The sequence below is a fragment of the Dendrobates tinctorius genome, unplaced genomic scaffold, assembly GCF_039654945.1.
Source record: "Dendrobates tinctorius isolate UK_male_01 unplaced genomic scaffold, ASM3965494v1 ptg000152l, whole genome shotgun sequence".
NCBI classification, from domain to species: domain Eukaryota; kingdom Metazoa; phylum Chordata; class Amphibia; order Anura; family Dendrobatidae; genus Dendrobates; species Dendrobates tinctorius.
Genome location: NW_027361819.1, coordinates 278222 through 293250, shown reverse-complemented (window position 1 = coordinate 293250; position 15029 = coordinate 278222). Strand labels below are relative to the sequence as shown.

Below are 15029 nucleotides of genomic sequence, written 5' to 3'. Positions count from 1 at the left end.
TGGGGGGCACAATCCTACATAATGATAATGGCGGTATGTGAGACCAGTGGTGGAGACGTGGGATCTGCTGCCTCGTACAGCGAGGACACGTCTGTCCCCATCTGATGATAACGGGGGACACAATCCTACATAATGATAATGGCGGTATGTGAGACCAGTGGTGGAGATGTGAGATCTGCAGCCTCGTACAGCGAGGACACGTCTGTCCCCATCTGATGATAACGGGGGACACAATCCTACATAATGATAATGGCGGTATGTGAGACCAGTGGTGGAGACGTGAGATCTGCAGCCTCGTACAGCGAGGACACGTCCGTCTACCATCTGATGATAATGGGGGACACAATCCTACATAATGATAATGGCGGTATGTGAGACCAGTGGTGGAGACGTGGGATCTGCAGCCTCGTACAGCGAGGACACGTCTGTCCCCATCTGATGATAACGGGGGACACAATCCTACATAATGATAATGGCGGCATGTGAGACCAGTGGTGGAGACGTGAGATCTGCAGCCTCGTACAGCGAGGACACGTCCGTCCCCATCTGATGATAAAGGGGGACACAATCCTACATAATGATAATGGCGGTATGTGATACCAGTGGTGGAGACATGAGATCTGCAGCCTCGTACAGCGAGGACACGTCTGTCCCCATGTGATGATAAAGGGGGACACAATCCTACATAATGATAATGGCGGTATGTGAGACCAGTGGTGGAGACGTGAGATCTGCAGCCTCGTACAGCGAGGACACGTCTGTCCCCATGTGATGATAAAGGGGGACACAATCCTACATAATGATAATGGCGGTATGTGATACCAGTGGTGGAGACATGAGATCTGCAGCCTCGTACAGCGAGGACACGTCTGTCCCCATGTGATGATAAAGGGGGACACAATCCTACATAATGATAATGGCGGTATGTGAGACCAGTGGTGGAGACGTGAGATCTGCAGCCTCGTACAGCGAGGACACGTCTGTCCCCATCTGATGATAAAGGGGGACACAATCCTACATAATGATAATGGCGGTATGTGATACCAGTGGTGGAGACGTGAGATCTGCAGCCTCGTACAGCGAGGACACGTCTGTTCCCATCTGATGATAAAGGGGGACACAATCCTACATAATGATAATGGCGGTATGTGAGACCAGTGGTGGAGATATGAGATCTGCAGCCTCGTACAGCGAGGACGCGTCTGTCCCCATCTGATGATAAAGGGGGACACAATCCTACATAATGATAATGACTTTATGTGATACCAGTGGTGGAGACATGAGATCTGCAGCCTCGTACAGCGAGGACACGTCTGTCCCCATGTGATGATAAAGGGGGACACAATCCTACATAATGATAATGGCGGTATGTGAGACCAGTGGTGGAGACGTGAGATCTGCAGCCTCGTACAGCGAGGACACGTCTGTCCCCATCTGATGATAAAGGGGGACACAATCCTACATAATGATAATGGCGGTATGTGAGACCAGTGGTGGAGACGTGAGATCTGCAGCCTCGTACAGCTAGGACATGTTCGTCCCCATCTGATGATAAAGGGCGGCACAATCCTACATAATGATAATGGCGGTATGTGAGACCAGTGGTGGAGACGTGAGATCTGCAGCCTCGTACAGCGAGGACATGTTCGTCCCCATCTGATGATAAAGGGGGACACAATCCTACATAATGATAATGGCGGTATGTGAGACCAGTGGTGGAGACGTGAGATCTGCAGCCTCGTACAGCGAAGACACGTCCGTCCCCATCTGATGATAATGGGGGGGCACAATCCTACATAATGATAATGGCGGTATGTGATACCAGTGGTGGAGACGTGAGATCTGCAGCCTCGTACAGCGAGGACACGTCTGTCCCCATCTGATGATAAAGGGGGACACAATCCTACATAATGATAATGGCGGTATGTGATACCAGTGGTGGAGACGTGAGATCTGCAGCCTCGTACAGCGAGGACACGTCCGTCCCCATCTGATGATAATGGGGGGCACAATCCTACATAATGATAATGGCGGTATGTGAGACCAGTGGTGGAGACGTCAGATCTGCAGCCTCGTACAGCGAGGACACGTCTGTCCCCATCTGATGATAAAGGGGGACACAATCCTACATAATGATAATGGCGGTATGTGATACCAGTGGTGGAGACGTGAGATCTGCAGCCTCGTACAGCGAGGACACGTCCGTCCCCATCTGATGATAATGGGGGGCACAATCCTACATAATGATAATGGCGGTATGTGATACCAGTGGTGGAGACGTGAGATCTGCAGCCTCGTACAGCGAGGACACGTCTGTCCCCATCTGATGATAAAGGGGGACACAATCCTACATAATGATAATGGCGGTATGTGAGACCAGTGGTGGAGACGTGAGATCTGCAGCCTCGTACAGCGGGGTCACGTTTGTCCCCATCTGATGATAAAGGGCGGCACAATCCTACATAATGATAATGGTGGTATGTGAGAGCAGTGGTGGAGACGTGAGATCTGCAGCCTCGTACAGCGAGGACACGTCCGTCCCCATCTGATGATAAGGGGGACACAATCCTACATAATGATAATGGCGGTATGTGAGACCAGTGGTGGAGACGTGAGATCTGCAGCCTCGTACAGCGAGGACACGTCCGTCCCCATCTGATGATAATGGGGGACACAATCCTACATAATGATAATGCCGGTATGTGAGACCAGTGGTGGAGACGTGAGATCTGCAGCCTCGTACAGCGAGGACACGTCCGTCCCCATCTGATGATAATGGGGGACACAATCCTACATAATGATAATGGCGGTATGTGAGACCAGTGGTGGAGACGTGAGATCTGCAGCCTCGTACAGCGAGGACACGTCCGTCCCCATCTGATGATAATGGGGGACACAATCCTACATAATGATAATGGCGGTATGTGAGACCAGTGGTGGAGATGTGAGATCTGCAGCCTCGTACAGCGAGGACAGGTCCGTCCCCATCTGATGATAATGGGGGACACAATCCTACATAATGATAATGGCGGTATGTGAGACCAGTGGTGGAGACGTGAGATCTGCAGCCTCGTACAGCGAGGACAGGTCCGTCCCCATCTGATGATAAAGGGGGACACAATCCTACATAATGATAATGGCGGTATGTGAGACCAGTAGTGGAAACGTGAGATCTGCAGCCTCGTACAGCGAGGACAGGTCCGTCCCCATCTGATGATAATGGGGGACACAATCCTACATAATGATAATGGCGGTATGTGAGACCAGTGGTGGAGACGTGAGATCTGCAGCCTCGTACAGCGAGGACACGTCCGTCCCCATCTGATGATAAAGGGGGACACAATCCTACATAATGATAATGGCGGTATGTGAGACCAGTGGTGGAGACGTGAGATCTGCAGCCTCGTACAGCGAGGACAGGTCCGTCCCCATCTGATGATAAAGGGGGACACAATCCTACATAATGATAATGGTGGTATGTGAGACCAGTGGTGGAGACGTGAGATCTGCAGCCTCGTACAGCGAGGACACGTCCGTCCCCATCTTATGATAATGGGGGACACAATCCTACATAATGATAATGGCGGTATGTGAGACCAGTGGTGGAGACGTGAGATCTGCAGCCTCGTACAGCGAGGACACGTCCGTCCCCATCTGATGATAATGGGGGACACAATCCTACATAATGATAATGGCGGTATGTGAGACCAGTGGTGGAGATGTGAGATCTGCAGCCTCGTACAGCGAGGACAGGTCCGTCCCCATCTGATGATAATGGGGGACACAATCCTACATAATGATAATGGCGGTATGTGAGACCAGTGGTGGAGACGTGAGATCTGCAGCCTCGTACAGCGAGGACACGTCCGTCCCCATCTGATGATAATGGGGGACACAATCCTACATAATGATAATGGCGGTATGTGAGACCAGTGGTGGAGACGTGAGATCTGCAGCCTCGTACAGCGAGGACAGGTCCGTCCCCATCTGATGATAAAGGGGGACACAATCCTACATAATGATAATGGCGGTATGTGAGACCAGTGGTGGAGACGTGAGATCTGCAGCCTCGTACAGCGAGGACATGTTCGTCCCCATCTGATGATAAAGGGCGGCACAATCCTACATAATGATAATGGTGGTATGTGAGACCAGTGGTGGAGACGTGAGATCTGCAGCCTCGTACAGCGAAGACACGTCCGTCCCCATCTGATGATAATGGGGGGCACAATCCTACATAATGATAATGGCGGTATGTGAGACCAGTGGTGGAGATATGAGATCTGCAGCCTCGTACTGCGAGGACACGTCTGTCCCCATCTGATGATAAAGGGGGACACAATCCTACATAATGATAATGGCGGTATGTGAGACCAGTGGTGGAGACGTGAGATCTGCAGCCTCGTACAGCGAGGACACGTCTGTCCCCATCTGATGATAATGGGGGCACAATCCTACATAATGATAATGGCGGTATGTGAGACCAGTGGTGGAGACGTCAGATCTGCAGCCTCGTACAGCGAGGACACGTCCGTCCCCATCTGATGATAATGGGGGGCACAATCCTACATAATGATAATGGCGGTATGTGATACCAGTGGTGGAGACGTCAGATCTGCAGCCTCGTACAGCGAGGACACGTCTGTCCCCATCTGATGATAAAGGGGGACACAATCCTACATAATGATAATGGCGGTATGTGATACCAGTGGTGGAGACGTGAGATCTGCAGCCTCGTACAGCGAGGACACGTCCGTCCCCATCTGATGATAATGGGGGGCACAATCCTACATAATGATAATGGCGGTATGTGAGACCAGTGGTGGAGACGTCAGATCTGCAGCCTCGTACAGCGAGGACACGTCTGTCCCCATCTGATGATAAAGGGGGACACAATCCTACATAATGATAATGGCGGTATGTGATACCAGTGGTGGAGACGTGAGATCTGCAGCCTCGTACAGCGAGGACACGTCCGTCCCCATCTGATGATAATGGGGGGCACAATCCTACATAATGATAATGGCGGTATGTGATACCAGTGGTGGAGACGTGAGATCTGCAGCCTCGTACAGCGAGGACACGTCTGTCCCCATCTGATGATAAAGGGGGACACAATCCTACATAATGATAATGGCGGTATGTGAGACCAGTGGTGGAGACGTGAGATCTGCAGCCTCGTACAGCGGGGTCACGTTTGTCCCCATCTGATGATAAAGGGCGGCACAATCCTACATAATGATAATGGTGGTATGTGAGAGCAGTGGTGGAGACGTGAGATCTGCAGCCTCGTACAGCGAGGACACGTCCGTCCCCATCTGATGATAAGGGGGACACGATCCTACATAATGATAATGGCGGTATGTGAGACCAGTGGTGGAGACGTGAGATCTGCAGCCTCGTACAGCGAGGACACGTCCGTCCCCATCTGATGATAATGGGGGACACAATCCTACATAATGATAATGCCGGTATGTGAGACCAGTGGTGGAGACGTGAGATCTGCAGCCTCGTACAGCGAGGACAGGTCTGTCCCCATCTGATGATAAAGGGGGACACAATCCTACATAATGATAATGGCGGTATGTGAGACCAGTGGTGGAGACGTGAGATCTGCAGCCTCGTACAGCGAGGACACGTCCGTCCCCATCTGATGATAATGGGGGACACAATCCTACATAATGATAATGGCGGTATGTGAGACCAGTGGTGGAGACGTGAGATCTGCAGCCTCGTACAGCGAGGACAGGTCCGTCCCCATCTGATGATAAAGGGGGACACAATCCTACATAATGATAATGGCGGTATGTGAGACCAGTGGTGGAGACGTGAGATCTGCAGCCTCGTACAGCGAGGACACGTCCGTCCCCATCTGATGATAATGGGGGACACAATCCTACATAATGATAATGGCGGTATGTGAGACCAGTGGTGGAGACGTGAGATCTGCAGCCTCGTACAGCGAGGACAGGTCCGTCCCCATCTGATGATAAAGGGGGACACAATCCTACATAATGATAATGGCGGTATGTGAGACCAGTGGTGGAGACGTGAGATCTGCAGCCTCGTACAGCGAGGACAGGTCCGTCCCCATCTGATGATAAAGGGGGACACAATCCTACATAATGATAATGGCGGTATGTGAGACCAGTGGTGGAGACGTGAGATCTGCAGCCTCGTACAGCGAGGACACGTCCGTCCCCATCTGATGATAATGGGGGACACAATCCTACATAATGATAATGGCGGTATGTGAGACCAGTGGTGGAGACGTGAGATCTGCAGCCTCGTACAGCGAGGACACGTCTGTCCCCATCTGATGATAATGGGGGGCACAATCCTACATAATGATAATGGCGGTACGTGAGGTCAGTGGTGGAGACGTAAGATCTGCAGCCTCGTACAGCGAGGACACGTCCGTCCCCATCTGATGATAATTGGGGGGCACAATCCTACATAAAGAATCCCGGAGCCGTCTATCAGAGACTCAGGTGAGAGGAGAGATATATGGGGGTTATATAAGAATCCTGGAGTCATCTATCAGAGACTCAGGTGAGAGGAGAGATATATGGGGGTTATATAAGAATCCTGGAGCCGTCTATCAGAGACTCAGGTGAGAGGAGAGATATATGGGGGTTATTCAAGCATCCCTGACTCAGGAGGTTTTATTGTAACACACCGTTGTGGAAGGGCATGTAGAAGTGGATGAGTTTAACTCCTTTTTCCATTTTTGTTTTTTTCTTCATGCCTTCCAAAAGGTAGTATCTCTGGATTTCCTCTGATCATAAACCAATGGCATATCCTAGTAATATGCTATTATGTATTATGAGACAGAAATACTTCTTTAAAATTGTGACAATTGCTGAAAGCCGAGGGTTATGACAAAATGTGTGCATGTCCTCAAAAGATTCCTATTTTTAGTCTTTAGTAGCAGACACAGATGGATGAGCTGATGGAGGAATATCCTTGTGTCGGGATCAAAGTCTAGCGCTTGGTGAACAAGTTACTGTTTCTCTAAAGTGAGAGATTCAGCAACTCTGCTCCAGCCAGTACAGGGCGACTACAGATGGGAGACTCTGGTGAAAAGAAAAATATATGTACAGTATACATCCTAATGCCATGTTCTTGTTCTGTAGATTATCCCTGGACTCCCATTGTAGAAGAGATTCAGATCCCCCGTCTCCTTCTCGACTCCCCGGCCGTCCTGCAGTGTAATATGTCGGGGTATTTCCCGGATGCCGTCACTGTGAAATGGATGAGACGTGATGGAGATCAGTTACATGAAGAGACTGACGATAACCAGAGGATAACATCCAGGAGAGCGGCCGATAACACCTACAGCCGTACAGCCAGTCTGACCATCACCCCCGACCTGCGGACACATCAGGGGGCAGAATATATATGTCTGGTGGAGCACCCCTCCCTGAAGACACCCATAGAGAGAAGAACGGGGCGGCTACAAGTCTATGGTGAGTGTATGAATCATTTTTGTACAGCTTTTTTCACTTAAAACGAAACATACAATTAAAATATACACACATATGTATATATACAGTGCCCCGCATAAATGAGTACACCCCAACAGGTTTGTTAGAAAACCTTTACATTTCTTTCAGAATCACCATTTTCTATGGGATTCCATACTACAAAATACTCCCACAAATGTGTGCCATTGATTGCAAACAAGATTTGTTATTTTGCACAGCCCAAAAAGTAATTTTCCTAATACATTAATTCAGGACCACATTGTAAAAATGAGTACACTCCAATGAAAGTCTTAGGAGCAAAGTAAAAGTTTAGACTATAAAATTCTAACTAATAAGAATTCAACCACAGGTAAGTCTAATTATATGTTGCACAGGTGTCCAGCAGACGCAAAGAACACCCCTTCCCATTTCATGCTGTCAGCAATGGCACCATGTGGAAGAGAAATGTCCCAAGACCTGAGAAGGAAAATAATTTCTTTACACAAGAAAGGTATAGGCTACAAGAGCATCAGTGAAGTTTTACTTATCAGTCAGATACTGGAGGAAAAGTGATACAAAAATATAACAAAGATCCAGGCTGATCATGGAAGTTACCACCCAAACATAAAGACTGTCTGATGAGAAGGGTTGAAGAAAATCGACATGCAAATTCACTGCAGTTATCTAAAGTAGTAGAAAGCTGAACCAGAGTGAGTGTTTCCCGTGACACAATACGGCGTACACTGCAGAGAAATGGCATTCATGGGGGAGAAGAGAGACTCTCCTAAAGTCCACGCAGCAACGAAACTGCAGCTATCTCACAGAGATGTCCAGGCTGTAGAAGACTTGGTGCTGTCCTTAAAAATCATTGAGGTCACACAAAATACTAGACAAGTAGATTTTGATGTGGGGTGTACTCATTTTTGCATCGCCTCCATGCCACGCCGCATTGATGCAGTAATTGATGCACATGGAGCCCGACCAAGTACTGAGTGCATTTACTGATCATACATTTCAGGAGGACGACATTTCAGATTTTACAATCATTTTCAGGCTGGTGTTATAAAGTATTCTAATTTCCTGAGATAATGACTTTTGGGTTCTCATTGGCTGTAAACCGTAATCATCAACATTACCAGAAATAAACCCGTGACATAGATCCCTCTGTGTGTAATGACTCTATAGAATAGAGGAGAGGCGCTGTCTGTATTGAAGAACTGAAATAAATTCACTTTCTGATGATATTCTGATTTTATGAGAAGCTCCTGTATCTAATGTATACATTTACTTTATATGACTATTTTCACAGCAACTATTACATCAGATCTTTTACTATTCTCCTCCAGGTAAACCCCAGATGTCGGCCCCTATAGAGATCACTACGGCAGATAAATCTCGTGTTCAGTTCTCTCTGAATCTACAGAAGTTTTACCCTAAAGATATAAAAATCTCCTGGAGCTGGGAAGATCAGTCTGGTAAATATGGATTATCAGCTGTGGAGACAATCAGTGCACAGGACGAGGATCTGACATATGAGGTCACCAGTGCCGTCCAGATTCCTGGTTATCAATTCAAAGATCCAAAGATGAAAATCATTGTAGAGTGGGAACACGAGAGTATGGAGACATCAGAGACAAAATCACTGGGTGTCAGAGGTAAAGAGGATATCTGTCTATTATCTATCCATCATTATATATCTATGTATCTCCAGTATCTATCTATTCATCTATCTATTATCTATCTATTTATCTACCGTATTTTGCGGATTATATGAAGTTCCGGATTATAAGACACACCCCAAATTTTGAGGAGAAAAATAGGAAAAAACCTTTTTTTTAATAAAACGGTCTTATTGCTTACCGGGGTGACTTCGGTGAAGCGGGGACCCAGAGTCGCTGCTGGCGCAGGCAAGAGTGGAGCGTTGCTGCAGGCCACAGGCTGGGATGAGGGGGTGTTCCGATGTGTGGCATGCCACAGCAGGTTTCCGGTGTTGTGGGTCTCCGATGCTGCGGGTGTCCTGTGTTGTGGGGGCTCTGCCTACATTTTGTGAAATGCCAGACCCCCCGTAGTTCCATGATTTCCTATGCAGTGAACTCTGGGAAAATGGGTGTCGGGTGGAGCGCATGCGCAAATGGAGATCTCAGCACCAAGATCTCAGGAGATGAGATCTACTATTAATCATTTGTTAAAATATCCAATACAATTTAGGTATATTTGTATTTATTTTTCAATTTTTAAAATGACCAATAATATCACATACAAGGGACAAATACTAGCGCACCATGACCAGTCACCATATTACCACCACATGGTGACCAATAATACCACATGCAAGGAATAAATACCACCACACCATGACCAGACCACATATTACCACTAGTAATGAGTGAACATGCTCGGGTGGTCTCTGAGTATTTTTGGCATGCTCAGAAATTCAGTTTGAGTCCCCAAAACTGCATGATTTGTGGCTGCTAGACAGCCTGAATACATGTTAGGATTTCCTAACAAACAGGCAGATCCCACATGTATTCAGGCTGTTTAGCAACCGTAAATAATGAAGCTACGGGGACTCAAACTGAATTTCCGAACACACCCAAAATACTCGGTTACCACCCGAGCTTGCTCGGAAATCTCGAGTAACAAGCATACTCGCTCATCACTAATTACCACCACATTGTGACTGAATACTACAATACTGATCATTAATTAAAAAAACACAATACTAATATCACCACAAGTGCCATCATACACAGGAGATCTATACTTAGTATGCAGTGTCTGTGTACAGGTAATACAGTGTTTACCGGTGGCATTTATCACAAGAGCTCTGTATATATTGTCAGTGTATAGGTAATACAGGGATCACTGGTTACATTGTACACAGGATCTCTGTACATAGTATAGTGTCAGTGTACAGGTAACACACTGACTCACCAGTGACGTCTGTAGGTGAAGTCCTTCATCTTTGCTTTTCATCACTTCCAGCCAGAACTCGTCTCTGCAGGAAATAACACAGTTATCTAGAGCACTGCTTGCAGAACACATTACTTAATTTTTTCCCAACTTCTAAACTGTCACCTTTTTTTCTTCATCTGGTGTATAGTGTCACACTACACAGTAACAGGACCGCCCCCCTATTTAAAACATTATCCTCAAAAAATAAAATAAACACATCACTGCAGTAATAATATCCTTTAATTATCCCCTATGGTAATAATATCCCCCATCCTGGCCCCCGTGTGTCTCATTCCTGGCTCCAGCCATACGTTCTCCCATCCTGCCCTCATGAGTATCCATTCTGCCCCCATGTGATGTCCCATCCTGCCACGTGATCCTGCCCCATCTGTCTCGTGATCCTGCCCCATCTGTCTCATGATCCTGTCCCATCATCCTGCCCCATCTGTGCCGTGATCCTGCCCCATCTGTCTCATGATCCTGTCCCATCATCCTGCCCCATCTGTGCCGTGATCCTGCCCCATCTGTCTTGTGATCCTGTCCCATCATCCTGCCCCATCTGTGCCGTGATCCTGCCCCATCTGTCTCGTGATCCTGCCCCATCTGTCTCCATTGTATCCATCCTGCCCCATGATCCTGCCCCATCTGTCTCCATCCTGCCCCATGATCCTGCCCCATCCGTCTCCATCCTGCCAGCGTGTCTCCCATCCTGCCACAGTGTCTCCCATCCTGCCAGCATGTCTCCCATCCTGCCACAGTGTCTCCCATCCTGCCACAGTGTCTCCCATCTTGCCACAGTGTCTCCCATCCTGCCACGGTGTCTCCCATCCTGCCACGGTGTCTCCCATCTTGCCACAGTGTCTCCCATCCTGCCACAGTGTCTCCCATCCTGCCACAGTGTCTCCCATCCTGCCACAGTGTCTCCCATCCTGCCACAGTGTCTCCCATCCTGCCACAGTGTCTCCCATCTTGCCACAGTGTCTCCCATCCTGCCACAGTGTCTCCCATCTTGCCACAGTGTCTCCCATCCTGCCACAGTGTCTCCCATCCTGCCACAGTGTCTCCCATCTTGCCACAGTGTCTCCCATCTTGCCACAGTGTCTCCCATCTTGCCACAGTGTTTCCCATCCTGCCACAGTGTCTCCCATCCTGCCACAGTGTCTCCCATCCTGCCACAGTGTCTCCCATCCTGCCACAGTGTCTCCCATCTTGCCACAGTGTCTCCCATCTTGCCACAGTGTCTCCCATCCTGCCACAGTGTTTCCCATCCTGCCACAGTGTTTCCCATCCTGCCACAGGGGCTCCCAGTGTCTCGTGCCACTTGCAATTAGAAAAAAACCTTTCTCCTTACCTGGCCGCGCTCCTGCGCCGATGCTTCCTCCATACAGTTCAAGGGCACACTCGCCGGCGAACGACAATGACGTCATACGCCGGCGACATGCGCGCTGACGTCAGCTGCCAGCCTCCGATTGGCTGGCGGTTTTTAACTATTGCCGTGAGGGCCCGCACGGCAATAGAGTTTGACTGAACCTGCGTCACGGACGCAGGTTCAGTTACTGCATCGGCAGAATGCTGCCGACCAGCGGAAGCCTGCCACTGGGGCCCCGATGAGAAGAGACGGGCCTGATGGGGGCCCCAGTCAGGTGAGTAATGCCCTGATGTCGGCCCTGTATGTATCTATCTATCTATCATCTATCTATCATCTATCTGTTATTTATCTATTATCTATTTCCTTTTTTATCTAATGTCAATTATATGTCGAAATCATCTTAATAATTTTATACAGATCTTCCCTGGCGTCCACACGTCGGATCTATCAATGTCTCCGAGCTGGAAGATGGTAAATCAGCCACCCTGACCTGTGATATATCCGGATATTTCCCGGATCTTCTATCTGTTAGGTGGTTCACAAAGAAAGACGGAAATGTGACGGAACTGCCCAGACAATCATCATTTTATATAAACAGAACTTACAAGATGTCAGAGATAAAGACGAGACAGAAAGATAACACGTATTCCTGTGAAGCGTCATTGACTTTTACCCCAAAAATAAGTTCACACCAAGGATCAGAAATCCTCTGCAGAGTGGAGCATCCCAGCGAGGTGCGTCCCATAGAGCGGAGCACCGGACCCCTACACATCGGTGAGTTATGTGGTAGAAATATATAACAAATAGCCAGTGACATTACAACAACTCCCCAGTATGGGGCATATGAGGACACTGTCCCCTGGGGTGGGTCCCGGGTGTAGCAATGACAGATAGTGCAAGTCATCAGAGTACGCTCTCAGATTTATAGGCTGCAGACAAATATCATTTACAATCTCATTATTATTCTTTTCCTAATAATAGTATAGTATTGTCGGATAGTACTTGTAAATAGAAGCAATTTTTTCATCCGTACCTGAGATATTAATACTTTTGCTCACATCCCGTTGCCTTGGGCACCGACCACCACTAACATACCCGGTGCCACCAAGACCTTTTCTATAAAGCTAGTAAGCGCTGTTTTGAAGCTGGCCAGGACAGTGAGACGGCAGCGGTGGTCGGTCTCCTGGGCAAAGAGCTGCAAACACAAAGAAAAGTGATAATATCTCAAGACCAGCTGCAAAGTGTAATAAGCAGCAAACTGCTAAAGTGCTTGTTTTTACAACCATTATCCAACATGTCCATCTATGAAAAATGGCCCCATAATGATGATAATAATGTGTCAGTAAAATATGTTGGCGTGTCTATGATTTCTGAGTAAATTGTCGAGAAAAAAATCAAACTGGCCACACTGATACCGGGGATGGGACATAAGAGAATTTGCACTTCTTTCAATACAAGAGAGAATGCTGGAAAATTTAGAAGATTTCTGCAACAATGGAAAATGATCAACAAGATACTCAATAAAGCTTTGTTTATGAGGGACCTGAATGCCAGGACCCCCACTAATCACAATACTGGGGGTTCCAAGCGGGAGGGAGGCCTGGCACGACCACAGTGGGAAGGATAGCGGTGGTCGCGCGTGTGTCTGGCTATTCTACTCTATGTGGTCGATGGAAAGCCGAGCAGTGCACCTGCTCTAGAGATCGGATCCCATCAGTCAGATATTGGTCACTTATCCAGTGGACGGTGGTGAATATCCATTGCAGGACCTCTAACCGCTATTATTTCTGTAGATAAAAGACACTTCTCCCATAAGGAATACCATATTTCTCCCAGGGAATGTTCTTTTATCATTTCTAGTTGTATTTCTGTATCTTTGACTTCTTTAAATTTTAACTTTTTCAAATTTCTGTAACAGGAAAAAAGTAAAACAGAAGAAAGTTCTTGTGCTTTAAAAAGACCTGTGGTTGGTCGAAGCGTTGCAGTTCATGGCAGAAAAAAGAAGATTTTCACCCATTTTTGGGCACGGTCTATCTAATGCAAGTGATTAGTTCCCAACACAATGGCACTTATGGAGGTGTAGGCTGCACCATAGTAGTGAGGGCTGCTCTGTGACCGAGCCGTTTTCCCTCTTTCCTCTCTCAGTTACTACCCTTCTTGCATTGTTACATATTTATCATGTGAACTGTGAGATTTGACAATGTTCCGATGTAAAATCCATTTTCATTGTTGTAGACCAGAGCAGGCCGCATGTCGCTCGTGCTACTATGAGCAGCCTGCATGGCCTAACCATGCTCCCATGACCTGCAGCGTCTCCGGACTTGTCTCCCATCGAGCACATCGGGGGCGTCATTGATAGGTGATTACAGAGGAGCTGCCAGCAGCGGATTTTGATGATTTGTCAACGTTTTTACAGTGGGAGAGCCTTCCTCAGACGACCATTAATGACCTCACTGAGAACAGCCGATTCTGAATAAATCCAGATATTTAGAAAATCTTGTGAATTTTATAATTCCACAATTTTTCCTTCTTGGTGTTGCAATTTCAATTATAAATGTAGTTTCATGTTGATGGCGTATAATAGTATGAGTTACTATCTAAATGCTTTGAGCTTACTGCTTCGCACTAAGGTCCTGGTCCAGTTGAGGTTCACCAATAATACTATAAACCTTTGATATAATATATCAAACATTGACTGCCAGATTCTTTTCCGGAAGGTGCTCCTCATCTGTGCTCTCCTGCCAGCAATTTCTAATCATGCAAGAGGTTAGACAAGGAGATCAGGGCTGTATAATTAATAATAATAATAATAATAATCTTTATTTATATAGCGCCAACATATTCCGCAGCGCTTTACAGTTTCAAAACACAAGTCATTAGTAACAACATTAACAATACAATAATTAAAGCAAAATAAGATGAAATAAGATGACCCTGCTCGTGAGAGCTTACAATCTACAATGAGGTGGGGGAGATACAGAGTACAGGGGTGTATTTACAATGGTGTATTTATAATGATGGTCCAGCCATCTTGAGGGAGTGAAAGATGGATGGAGATAGTGAATGGGCTACATACGCACACTTACACATAGAATGACTTTGATTAGTGAACGTGATAAGCCGCTCTGAACAAATGTGTTTTGAGGGAGCGCCTAAAACTGTGAAAATTGTGGTTAATCCTAATTTCTTGGGGTAGAGCATTCCAGAGGATAGGAGCAGCACGGGAGAAGTCTTGGAGT

General features: G+C 47.3%; 1 protein-coding gene and 1 long non-coding RNA gene across 3 annotated transcripts in view; one reads left to right on the top strand and one right to left on the bottom strand.

Annotated features, from left to right (window-relative positions):
* The window catches only part of LOC141050653 (uncharacterized), a 45056-nt gene extending 30125 nt beyond the window's left edge, over nucleotides 1-14931 (top strand). For both annotated transcript variants that reach the window (XM_073547242.1, XM_073547243.1), the window contains exons 11-14: nucleotides 7137-7469; nucleotides 8813-9121; nucleotides 12208-12564; nucleotides 13709-14931. In XM_073547242.1, the coding sequence (XP_073403343.1) occupies nucleotides 7137-7469; nucleotides 8813-9121; nucleotides 12208-12564; nucleotides 13709-13719 (1010 nt within the window). In that variant the 3' untranslated portion in view covers nucleotides 13720-14931. The remainder of the gene's footprint in view (nucleotides 1-7136; nucleotides 7470-8812; nucleotides 9122-12207; nucleotides 12565-13708) is intronic.
* LOC141050654 (uncharacterized) overlaps nucleotides 1-15029 on the bottom strand; it is a 120739-nt gene that overhangs the window by 16089 nt on the left and 89621 nt on the right. The window lies entirely within an intron of this gene.